At 45.6% G+C, this 13,156-nt stretch overlaps 1 protein-coding gene across 1 annotated transcript in view; it reads right to left on the bottom strand.

The window, feature by feature from the left end:
- LOC119177294 (DNA topoisomerase I, mitochondrial) overlaps positions 1 to 13,156 on the bottom strand; it is a 144,296-nt gene that overhangs the window by 114,877 nt on the left and 16,263 nt on the right. The window contains exons 3-4 of the mRNA XM_075878362.1: positions 12,491 to 12,722; positions 5,704 to 6,010 (exon numbers count right to left, since the gene is read on the bottom strand). Coding sequence (XP_075734477.1) covers positions 5,704 to 6,010; positions 12,491 to 12,722 — 539 coding nt within the window. The remainder of the gene's footprint in view (positions 1 to 5,703; positions 6,011 to 12,490; positions 12,723 to 13,156) is intronic.

Consider the following 13,156-nt stretch of genomic DNA (forward strand, 5'->3'; position numbering starts at 1 on the left):
TATAGCTGTTCATGGGTTTGATTTGTTTACATCCTCAAGTTGTCTCCTATGCCGCAAGTGCATATAGCTTCCAACTTTTGTGCATAATCTTCTATTTACCCAGGTTACGTGCGTGGTCCACACTTCGCTAGGGCGAGGTGTGGTGGCGCTGGCTGCAGAGCTTCTCCTAACGACAAGAAGGCCCCCGGAGCACATCTTCGCCCTGACTATGGAGCAGTGCGAAACCTTTTAGAACTGCGCACGGTATTGTCCTTTTTTTTTAGTATAAAATGCGCAAAGATGCAAAGGAATATGCCTGGATGCATATATTGGAACGCCAACCTATGCGGAGTGAGGTGGCTTATGGAAAGAGGCGACGCTAGATGAAATAGCGCTCATTGAACATCTCATTTATAGAGGGATTATTTACATCACGGGTATCATTTTACACTGGAATACCTGGAGACTTTTATGGCAAGGCAACGAAAATTTACTGAGAAGAAAGTACGAGTACACTGATGTCTCACGAAAAACCATGCAATGTTTCATCGCATGGTATGAGCAATGGCATGACCTCCACTAACAGTAGATAATCGCAATACAGGTAAAACTATGAGCCTAATAAAATAGCGCAAGTAAGTATACTTATTAGGTTTATGTAAGAGCGACGCCAGCTGTTTCGTTTCACAGCAGCGATTTGCGTGCAGTATGTCCGTAGTATGCAGCACCAAATCATTTCCGTACTCTTTCGCCGGCCGCGTGCCAATAATAACAACTCACATGTGAATGCCTGCAACGTTCGCATTATTGTAATGACGTACTATCTTAACAAAAAAAAAAAACGTTAAGAGCGCGAAAGCGTGGCTTTCGACTCGGTCGAACTGCTAGTGTCGCTAGGAGATTCTGCTTTCAGCCGGCGTCACCGCAGCACTGCTCTGGAGCCCTTCCACAATGCGTAAGTTCCGAACACCCAACATGACTGGCAAATGGTAAGCATATGCGTTCCATTAGTGGAAGCCAGAGAGTGCCCACGACGTCATTCAAGATTTAAAAGTTACGCCTTTCGCGGTAGAGAGCCATCTATCAAATGCAGGAGAAACCTTTTTGCTTATAGCGCCAAGCAAGCACAGCTACACGAAACCAAAGCAGGAAAAGCACAGAGCCTCCGAGATGAACGCAGTGCGTTACTGCCGCGCGAGCGTTATCTCCGAGGCCACGTAAAGCGCAACCGCGCCCACCGCATGTTGTGTACTCTCGACATTTGTGTGCACTGAGTTTCCGGCACAGAGTTTTTGTAACCGGGTTCGTCATAGTGAATTTAGTGGGACACTTGCTGCGCAGGGGGCATTTGGCCGGTATGCTAGCTACACGGCTGCATATGCTGGAGCATGGGAACCGAGTGACAGGATGACACTTAGGTGCCGATCTGTGCGCGTTCGTTATTAGAAAAAAAAAAAAAAAAAACAGAAAGATCTTCGACATACAAAAAAGATTCACGGTGAATTTCGTGAGCCAAAATAATTATGCGAAATTTTTGATGTTATACCATATTTGCTCGCGTAATCCTCGCACTTGCACAATTCTCACACACCCCACATTGCCCAACAAAAATACGATTTTCTTTCCTTCGAGTAATCATCGCAATATCGAAAACTGCCACAATAATGTCGTCTGCTCGTTCCAGCCACTGATGATGATAGCACGCGCCATCCCTTAAGCATCAAGCGTACTATTATTGCACAGAGATTCAATCCAATCCAAGCCAAGCCAAAGTGGCAAGTGCGCTTTGCGGCACGTTTTGTATGTTGTGCCGCTAATCTTGTCACGTTATGGGGCGATACTGAAGCTACACAGCTGCTTTCAGGTTGAAAGTGATAAATCATGCACTAAACAACGGCAAGCAACAGGGCCGCCGGTAGGCCCTTCGAAGTCTACGAGTTTTTGTGTTTGCTACTGGTGGACGGCAGCTGAAAGCCACCAGGACGCATTTGGCCTGCCATGTGCCTAAAACTAGGGTATTTTAATTCTCAACTATTTGCTTACACTTTTTGTGTCTCAAATAAATCTTGCGTTGTGTTGAACCTGTGCTTTTATTGTTGAGGTAAGTTTAAATTAGTACTTCTCAAAGCTTGCTGTTAGTTGCTGGTGTGAGAATCCAGATTTGCGGCAACTTCGTTTTCTTTTTCGCTCTGTACGTTTTCGTGGAAAATGTTCCCTGTGTAATTCTCGCAACCCCCAACTTTGCATTGGTTCCCTCCCCCCCCCCCCCCCCAAAAAAGTGTGAGGATTATGTCCCCCCCAATTGGTGCCAACTTTTCTGGAAAAAAAAAAAAGGGTGGGTTCATTACGCGAGTAAATACGGTATTTCTCGTCAACTGCTCTTTAGCCCTTGGCAACAAAGCACACGTTGAAAGTTTTGTGTTTGGCAACACTGCTGTCCCATTTTCTGTCCGAAAGGACATCTTGATGCGGACCGTGCAGAAGTGCGTCACAGTTCTGTGTACCCGCATGGCCAAGTGCTGCACACGCTAGGTGGTAATAATTCCACCTAGCGGCTTGTTTTTGGAGCTCTCTCAAACCGAAACTGAGACTGGTCGGTAATGAGGAACCTGAAACTAATTATCTGTTGTGCACTGCTGCTAACTATGTGCCCTTGGCAACACGCTGGAAAAAAAAACACGAGGCCAAAATTTTTTGTTCAGTGCTCCTCTGAGTCGATAAGATTACACAATGGTGTAAGGTGCACCAAAAATTTGTAACATTTCTGGTCTTCAAGAACAGCATTTAGTTTCGCTTTCATATGAACATTTTACAGGCAGTATGATATCGTATTTTCGTGCGTATAACCTGCACCAAAAACCCAAAAATTTCGGTGGCAAAGTGGAGGTGGAGATAATACGTGGGGTTTTTCCTATAGTGCTGCTTCACAGCAATGCGTGTTGTGCTGTGAAGCAGTGTAGCGAAGGCTACGGAGGCGGTTTCCGCAAATTCGTGCTGCTCCGCAAGTACCACGGCAGCTTGCGGCCGATTTTGGTTTCGTTTGCCTGCATCGTTGAAGCGTTTAGAAAAACATTTGGGGAGAGACAATTAGATTGTTCAGTGTAAAATCTCACTGTCACACCACAAGTATATTTTTTGGGTGTTCGCGGCCGCTCAGTGACCCTCCACATGTCCCTACGTCACGGATGCCATGTTTACTTTTGGAAAGGGCTTGCCAAAAAGGTGGTGCTGTCTAAGAAAGTTCCATAATAATTAAAGTTAGTTCCATAATAAATAAAGCAGTATTTATTTCAGCAAGGCAAATGAGATATTATAGTGCCTATAGAGATATTATCAATAAATTAATGTAATACTTTTTGATGCGGTAGCAGGCATGCATTTCGGTTCTGTTGCTTCCAGGGTGCTGTTACAGTGTACTAGAAGGGGTAGTGCTGTCAAGTTGTTGCCGAGTGTGAGCGCTCTTTACCTCGCTGATACCGCTAGTTCCCCACATCTCGACCCGTTCGCCAAGCCTAAGTCGATGTGTTCTGTCACCATGAGTAGCGTACGGCGGCAGGCCTTCACGGCACAGCAAAAGCTTAAGATCATCACCATCGCCGAGGAATTCGGAAATCGCAAAGCGGGAAGACAGCACGATGTGGACGAGTCCTGGGTGCGACTGTGGAGAAAGAAGAAAAAGAGCCTACAAGCCGCGCACCGCAACCGTAGGCCATTTCGTGGCCCCCGAGACCGGTGCCTACCCTGAGCTGGAGGCGGAGCTAGTAAAGTTCATCGAAGATGTGAAAAGCAGGGGTCACGCCGTTTCGACCGAGATGGCCCAAGTGAAAGCGCGGCGACTTCGAGGGAGCTAGGCCTACCTCACGAGTTCCGTGCGAGCCGCGGATGGCTTCACCGCTTTATAAAGTGGCAAGGGCTCTCAATCAGACGGCGGACTACAATATGTCAACGCTTGCCGGCTTCTTATGAGGAGAAGCTGCTCAAGTACCAGAGACATGTAATTGGCCTGTGAAAGCAGCACAATTACATTTTCTCGCAAATCGGCAATGCGGATGAAACTGCTGTTTATTTTGAAATGCCGTTGGACACAACGATTGAGAAGACAGGCAACAGTTCGGTGAGCGCGTTGACTGCGCATCACAGTCTTGCTTTGTGCCCTCGCCGACGGCACGCAACTGCGACCGAACGTCATCTTGAAAAGGAAAACTCTACCAAAGGTTCATTTGCCTGCCGGTGTGGTGGTGCGCGCACAGGAGAACGCATGGATGAACAGTGACTTGTTCAGAGACTGGATCAAGACGGTATGGGAGAAGAGGCCCGGTGCGATGCTCGCAAAGAGGTCCATGGCCGTTTTTGACTCGTTCCGCGGCCACACAACTGAGGAAGTGAAGGACTGCCTTTCACGCAACAGCACCGACTTAGCTGTTATACCCGGTGGAATGACGTCAATGTTGCAGCCTCTAGATGTGTCGCTTAATAAGCCCTTCAAAGCGCATATCAAGCGCTATTACGCCGAGTGGATGGCCGAAGGCTGCTATGACTTGACGCCGACAGGACGAGTCCGAAGGCCTGATATTGCCCTATTCTGCAAGTGGATTGTCGAGGCATGGAAGGCCATTCCAGGTGAGATGGTGCGAAAAAGTTTCAAGAAATGCTGCATCACAAACAACATGGATGGAACCGAAGATATGACCTTGCGCATAATAGTGAGGACTGCGGCTCAAGTGATAGCTCTAGCGAGATTAGCGACAGTGAGTGAATTGTGACTGGCCTTGCAGACAGCGTATTCTGCTTGCTAAATAAAGCTCTTTCTGTCTACATATGTGCTATGCTGCTTGAGCAGTAGCTTTTGTACAGCCTTTCCTGTATATCAAATGTGCGGGCAATATGCGAGGATTTTTTTTTTTTCTTTCTCGGTGAGCTGAAAGTGGGGGTGCGGATTATATGGAGGGGCGGGTTATACGCGCAAAAATACGGTATATCATCTGGCAATAAAAACAAGAATCACATTTTTCTCCCCTCCAAAAAAACTAAACTTATGCTGATCATAACTAACAGCAAAGGTACAAGGTCTCTTGGAGATACACAATGCACAGGTGAAAAATATTTTTTTAGAAAACTTTATAGCCATGCATGTATTTCACATATGCCTAGTGGACAGTACAAAAAGGTTAATTCCCTGCTACCTTCAACGTGATATTCAGCTTATATATTTACAAGTGCCTCCACTACAGATAATAAGACTTGTCTGGTTATGTTCAAAAAGTGTTGCAGAGGCAGTACTGGCATAATTTCGACAACACATTTTCAGTGCTAATTGGAAGGGTGCTCCGAGACTTCCATGTCTCGGAGCACCCTGAATAAAATATTAGCTTTTCTGCAGCCAGTATTAGTTGCTTTCTAGAATGTCACGACACAGAAAGTGGTCACATGAGGAGCAATCTACTGTGACATTTTAACCCAAAATGTGCTTCGCTCGGCCTTCGACACCACAACATCAATCATTATAATTAAATATGCAGTACTTTATTTTTCTAGCATTTTTTCTGCGTTGTTGAGGTACATCGCCTTTATTTATTGCAAAGAAAAAAAGTAGAGATATTGTGTCTGTACTTCTCTAAAAAAGAAGAACTGGAACACTAATGTTTCAAAACAAAAATCGAGGTTAGGCCTGCACCTCTGCACCACTAAGATCAAGGATTAAATAGGCAAAACAAGTCTGCTCACTTTGTCCTTGTGCTTGTCCTTATCCTTGTGCTCTTTGTGCTTGTCCTTGTGCCTTTCTTTGTCTTTGCTACTGCTACTGCTGTCCTTGTGCTTGGACTCTGATGTCTTACTTTCCTTGCTAGTAGAGGAGTCCTTCTTGACCTCTGTGCTCTTATGAACTGACGATGATGAAGACAGAGCATCTTTGGGTTTGGATGAAGAGGAAGAGGAAGTCTTGTGCTCCTTTCCAGTGGAATGTCCTTTGGAAGAAGACACATGATGACCCTCCTTATGTTTTGTAGAGGAAGATGAAGCACCGACGCTGGCCCTGGAAGCATTGTAGTACCATAAAAACCTGTAGTCGAGCGCCCTCTCTCACTTCCTTGCAAAATGAACATCAACAATGTAGAACTGCATGCAAAGGCACTGTCGCGAGTTAAGTTGACATAGCATTCCACGCAGCATAAAGCAATCAAATATTAACTTCTGGGTTTTACATGCCAAATGTGATTATGAAGCACCTTGTAGTTGGAGCACCAGATTAATTCTGACAACGTAAAGTTCTTTAAACAGGAACTCCCGTTCATTTTCGATCATACTGAGATAATGTTTTCAAATATAGCATTGACAGTCTTGCAAAATCCAGGGCGGTTCATTTTGCCCAGGCACTCGTCAATAATTTTAATTAAGCAATAAACAACGAGTCAAAATAGAAACAGAAACAGGGTGCTGCTTCATCATCCATGGTGGGTATCGGATGACGTCACGAAATCCGCTACACCCCGCATCGGCTGGCCACGGTGCAAAAATAACACACCCGCCTCTCCTCAAGTGCGAAAAGCAAATTGGCGATGTCATCCGACGCGGAATCAAGCTGTTCCAGCTCGTCTGAACGTACCACTGACAAGTTCAGCAATGATTGCAGTTACTACCTGAGCGCTGAAACACCACTTTTTTATTTCGACCCGCCAGCGCATGAAGCATCTGACATGCCTGGAATCGATTTCCTCATTGCTAAATATTGCAAGATCCGACGTCAACGACCACTAAAACCCTGTATGCAGCTGACAAAACTGAACTGTGCTCATGTTGTCGTCGCCTCGAAGAAAGCACCCGCTGCATCTGCCTGCTGGGAAAGGCAAGGTTTTTGAAAAAGAGTAGGCTCTTACGTCACACACACAGGATGGCCCATGTTTGTAAGTGATTTCAGAATCGGCGACCAATTTCAAAGGGCCCCTAAACCACCCAGCGGTCGAAATTTAGTTGAGGTGAGAATGTTGTGCTTGAGTTTACAACGAACATGTAGCCGTGAGAATTTTTCAAAACGGTGCCGTAATAGAAAAGTTACATGCGTTTGACGATCAAAACGAGACGATGGCTTCTTTCCTTCTATCCTACGCTACCCTCTTCCAAAACCGCTTGGCCCCTCCTAGCTGAGCCAGCTGGGTGCCCCTCCTCCTCTCGCGTGGCATACGTCACCGCTGATGACGCGCTGTTCGAGGCGGCGCCTACTTTCAGTTGCCGCGATCTGCCTCTCGGACGACCCACCTCGCTGTCAACTGTGTTGTGTGTCATCTGGGTGCACTGTTGGTTGACTAACCGCTGTTGCTGTCGTGCCCCTACGAATCGTGCCGGTATGGACCCTGTGTTGCGTTACGGGCCGCAGATGTCGATTAGCAAGCAGGAATACGACCAATAGCAGCAAGGTGCGCGCGAACAGCTGTTTGCAGAGTGACCGGAAGTCGTCTGTTGTAGTTTTACCAATCGCAAGCATCAAAAATGGTAACGTCATAGAGTTTCACTGGTGATGTAACACATGTCCGTGGTGGAAATGGCGGGGACCGGAAAGGAGAAGCTATTGTTTTTTCGAAATTGCAGCGAGCCCGCTACCTGTAGCGCTGCGGCGTGTGGCATCGTCGATCGTGATGGCATTCTTCACGCGATGCACTTGTTTAATTGAAATGTTTGGTAAAATATCAGAGGGCGTTGAGGGCCCTTTAAAATTTGTTTTCAAAAAAGTAAATGACTTACGGTTGTATACTTTGGCATATATCACCACGGTACAAAAGAGAACACTAGTTTAATTTTATTGAAATCTGTGAATATCAATAAAACGCCAGAGTTCCCTTTAAAGGAGCCCTGCAACACTTTTTGAGCATGGTCAGAAAAGCTGCCGATCGGCAGTAGAGGCTCCCAACAACACTCGAGCCAAATATTATAGCACAGCACACGGCCTGGAATTCACAATAAATTATCTGCTTTTTCTTCTCTTGACAAATGAAAGAAGACGCTAAAAATTGCTTCCTCTTCTTTCGAAAAATGAAAAAAAAGACGCTCAAAATGACTTGTAAAAAGCCCATCTATCAGCAATTTAAGCATGGCACGCTCGGTCGATACAGAGATAGCCGCGAGAGGCCGCGACTTGTCCACACGTGCGTGCGCGATCACACTGAAAAAGCACCGCATTCAAAAAAAAAAAGAAGTGCTCAAGGTTTTCTTTTTGCCTGCCATCCCTCCCTGCTTAGCTTCTAGCGCTTTCGTCGAGACGAGAAAAGAGAGAATTCTATTGGAGCATGTAACAAATCATTGTAACTCCATTTGCACTGGACGGATTCTAAAAATGTTTGCGGCGTTGAATTCGTAAAGCAATAAGCTCTTCCAATGAATTCATTCCATGGTTACTAAAAAAAGTATTTGAGGGCCCCTTTAATGTGCACTTACCCTAAAAATTTGCATGTAGTCAGAGGCTCTCTATATTTTGTACTATGAAATATACGAGACTATATGAGGATAACGAATTTTCAGCCAAAAATTTACCGTTTCAGTTTTGGCATTGTGCAACTATTTTCATCATCAGGCCCCTGTATTACGTAGAGCAGGGGTGCAACAACCGAAATACAATTTGTAGCAATTTTAGAGCTGCAAAATGTTACTTTTGGAGCACTAAAATCCAAATTTGGAGCAGTATAAAAAAACAAGGCTTACATTTAGATAGAAAAAAAATGTGTATAAACCATTCAACATCACCTGAATTGTGCAGTGATGAACATTTCAATGAAAGTAGAATTTTGAACCATCCCACTGAGCAAACAATTATTAAGTCGATCTTAGCATTTGCTGCACCTGTCGCATCATTTGACTGACTCTGCAAATTTAAATATGAATCTGCCAAGCTCGCGACCTTAAAATGTGGGAGATTCGTAAAAGCGAGAATGGAGAAAGAAAAAAAAAAACTGGTCCACAATTTAGTTTCTTTTTTTTTGGGGGGGGGGGGGGGGGACCAAAAATGTCATACACTACTTCAAATGATTGCCAGCAGCTTATTTAGACATCAGTAATTATACTGGTACTCAGAATTATGCGGGGTACCAACGCATGAGTAATTGAACAAAATGTGCAGTGTTCCTAGACTAGTGCTAACACAGCCCCTTTCAAATCTCAATAAACTTTCCTACAGGGCACTCGTGCCCTGCGACGAAGGTGGCTTAAGCAGCATTCTCTGCTCGGGTTAGAACCAAAGGGGGGAGGGGGGGGGGAGGTGCCGCTTCGGCTCCCTTGCAAGGTACGTTCGACCAGGTAAAGTAACAATGGGGCGTGCCCATTGGCCCAGCAACGGTACCAGATATCTATCGCCAGGACCGTGGCCGGGACGAACGCAACTTCAAGGCAAATAAAATGTTTTTCAAGTGCCACTGCAAAGGCAATGTGGTCGCTGGCAACGCTGGCGTTTGCAGCACGTCGAGCTCGTTTGCGTGCAGAAAATGCAGCATGCGCTTTTAGCTTGAATTCCTAACAAGCCATAGTCGCGTTATCAGGCTAGGAAATTTACATTTCCCGCGAAGATGGTCAAGGCAAAGCATTTTAAATGCGAATGCATTTCTTAGTCTGGCTATGTCAGGCATCCCACATTGTCCATGGCGGTGTCCGCACGCCGACAGTTGTTATCTCTTTGCTCTCACGCTTTCTCCCATAGCAACAGCTGCGGGCACGCGCACTTATCCTTGCCCCTAACAACTGGAGCATGTGGTGCGAGAGTGTAGGAGAGGATAGGTCAGTGCTTCACCGCTTCTTTTGGCGTTCGCCCGCTCTCCTCCCTGTGCCTCACTCTCCCTTCTGCTCGCACCTCACTCTCGACCGTTCGCTGGCAGGGCGTCTCTCATGGAGATGGCAGAAGTCGGTGAAGGCGAATGTCTGACGGCAACGGTACCCCCTCTCAGCGCAAAGAAATGCATTTGCGTTTTCTCATGATTCCCTTCGGAGGGTGGGAGCATTTTGTTGTCTTGAAGTTCTGTCGTACCGCTAATAGGTATCCGCTGCGGTCAGAGGAACCAATGGACACGCAGCGTCGTTACTTCATTTGGTCGATCGCGTCTCGCCAGCGTAGGGCAGATGCCTAGAATATTCGGGTATATTCACTGATGGCAAAAACTGCAGGTGGCAGACGTGGCCTACATTTCTCGCCGAAGTTAAGCTGGCTGGGCATTTTGGCACAGCGTGGTGCAATTTAAGCGAATTTCGCAGTTTTGGTGCAGCTCGGTGTAACGATAGAACATTGTATCAAATTGGCGCAATTGGCACAGCTGTTGAACCCCTGGTCGAGGGCGCTAGTGATAGTCCACTTTCTGGCGGACACGATTGGACGCAATGCAAGGTCCGCAAAACCAGTATTCGGCTGCCTTTAAAAAAGCAAGGTGATCTCAGCTGCCAAAACCATCAGCAACGGCACTGTGGTGCGTCAGTTTAACGTAGACGCATTCACAATTGGGGTGAAACAGAAGAAAGCCCTCTTGTGTTAGCCTCATGAGAAGTTTCCCGGGCACGAACAATGGGGTGTTTTTCATGTTTAACGAGAATAGACGGGCCTCATTTGGGAGCAATAAAGCGCTGCTGGGGCTCTCATCAATACTCATGTACGACACATTTGGTGTCGCCTCCGTAAAGAGACTCTGGCCCGACTCTACGCGCCGAACTTGCCACTCCGGGAGGACTTCCCAGCTGCAGACGCTTGATGTGTGCCTGTTCACGGAGTAGATAAAGTCTGCAGAGCGAGAAGAGACTCCTGCGAAACGGCTGAAACGGGCCTCTTCAGCGATATCGAGCACATGGATCGCCGAAACTTTGGCCTGCGTCCCCGAGGCACTCGTTCGTCGTGCCTTCAAGAAGTGCTGTGTTCGATGGTATTGAAGATGAGGTGCCTAGGAGGACATCTCTGCAAAGGGTATTTTTGAGTAACATGCGCAAGGCAACGATGAACAAGTGCAAAAATAACTGTTTTTAGTTTGTTTTTCTTGGAGGGCTATATTTAGGTAAAACCTTTTTTTTTCTTGCGTTTGATATCCCTAAAATACATTCCGGACTATATGTGGGTTGCAGATTCTATGCAGGTTTTTACGGTAAATCTACATATGAACAATATAGCACTTCGCTTGCATTGAAACGTGGCTACCATGGCCGGGACTTGAACCCATACCCTTGAATGTAGCAACAAAACACCCCTCTTGCTAAGATATCCCTGACAAGTGGATGTCATTCTAGATTAGCACAAAGAAGTACGCACACTATTTATACTCACAGCACTCATGTTGGGTATGAAGCATCAACAGTTGAAGCATCAACAAGTGCCTCCCCATTCTGTTTTTTGAACATCATGGATATATCGTATATACTTGCGTAATGAAACCACTGGCGTAATGAACACACTCCCTCCTCAACTTGATCCTCGGAAAAGGAAAAAAAAAACTTAAGTACTTCTTTTCGTTTTATTTCCGTATGATAACCAGTGCCCCTGATGATCGAAACGATAAATCAAGCCATTATACCACATAATAATGATGCAATAAAAGTCAAAACATAGTTTAAACACCATGCTAACAGTTGCGAGTGGCGCGCCATCTGTTGCAAGCAGGAAAAACCTTTTTGCTTATAGCACCACGCAAGTACAGCGGCAAGAAAAGAAAGCAAAAAACTAACCGCATGGCCTCCGCAACGGCGGGCGTGCAGCGTAGAAACACACAACCATAGAGTGCACGCCACGCGCCCGCCTTTTCGAAGGCCACTCAACATGCAACCGCACCGATGGAGTGTTGTCCTCCGGAACGTTTATGCACCACCATCGAACGCTGCGATTTTGTTATCGGGTTTGTCGTAGTGAACTTAGTTTGGCACCTGCTGCGCAGGGCACGTTCGGCTGGTATGCTATCTACACGGCTAGTTTTAAACTTAAAGTTGGTCGAGCATGCACTGGAGCACGGGAACCGACCGGCTGGACGACACAATCCGTGCACGTTCGTTGCGATAGAAAACAAGAAGAGCTTCAGGCTACGAAAACAATTTGCCGCACATTTCGCGGACTAAGACAAGCAAAACCGCCATGCAAGATTTTCGCTGTTATAACAACAGTGACTTTTTCTCCCGCATAATGAACCTTCCCCCAAACTGGCTACAACTTTTCTGAAAAAAAAAAAAAAAAAGGTAGGTTCATTACGCAAGTAAATACGATATTACACTGCATGAAACTATATTCGCCATTTCTTGCTGTGCCCTTGTATTACAATCTATATCACACATTAAATAGGTGAAGTCTAAGGTCAAAGGAATCGCACCAGTCATGAGAGGCCATTTTAAAGTAAAGCAGCTATTTTATAGATATACTGTATTTTGTAATCAGAAAAGGCGTATTTCAATAGATGCACACCTTTACAGGATACCGATCACTAACGCTTCTGGAAATCAGCTTGTATAAAAATTTTTTCTTTGAGCCCTTCTTCATGCAGGAAAAAAAAAATGACGCTAAAAGATAACTACTTACCCAGAAGATGACTTTTCCCTTTCTTTTTCCTTGTCCTTTTCCCTTTCTCTGTCCTTATCCTTGTGCTTGTCCTTGTGTCTATCTTTGTGCTTGTGGTGGTCATCCCTGTGCTCTTTACTGCTTTTGTGATGTTTACTGCTGCTGCTACTGCTGTGGTTATGTTTGTCAGATGACTTGTGGTGACCGCTGCTGCTGCTGCTGTTCACCACTCCATTCACACCATTTGTCAAGCCTATAGAACAAAATTGTGCCGAAATTAGACTTGCAATGCTTCCTATGTGCATTCACTACACATTTGAAAACGCACTAACAAAATCATGCTATAGCTACACAAGTTGCCATTGCCAAAACTATGCATAAGTTCAGCCGAGCACTGAAAACGGAACAAGCAGTCATGGTTAGTGTTTGCAACCAGAACCATTTTTTAATCTATATATGAATACAGAAAGAAAAATTTCATTGCAATAGCCATGAAATGGACACTTTCGGCTGGATTTAGTCACCGGCGTCAGCGTCATTCACTGTATAAGTATGTATATATATGAAAACGCAAGAAAGAAATAATCCAGAAAAAGACTCCAGCGCACGGAATCAAATGTCCCACATCCTGCTTGTGAGTGCGAGGCGTTAGCCACTGAGCCACGAAGATGATTGATTGATATGTGG

Source organism: Rhipicephalus microplus, chromosome X, assembly GCF_043290135.1.
Source record: "Rhipicephalus microplus isolate Deutch F79 chromosome X, USDA_Rmic, whole genome shotgun sequence".
NCBI lineage: Eukaryota > Metazoa > Arthropoda > Arachnida > Ixodida > Ixodidae > Rhipicephalus > Rhipicephalus microplus.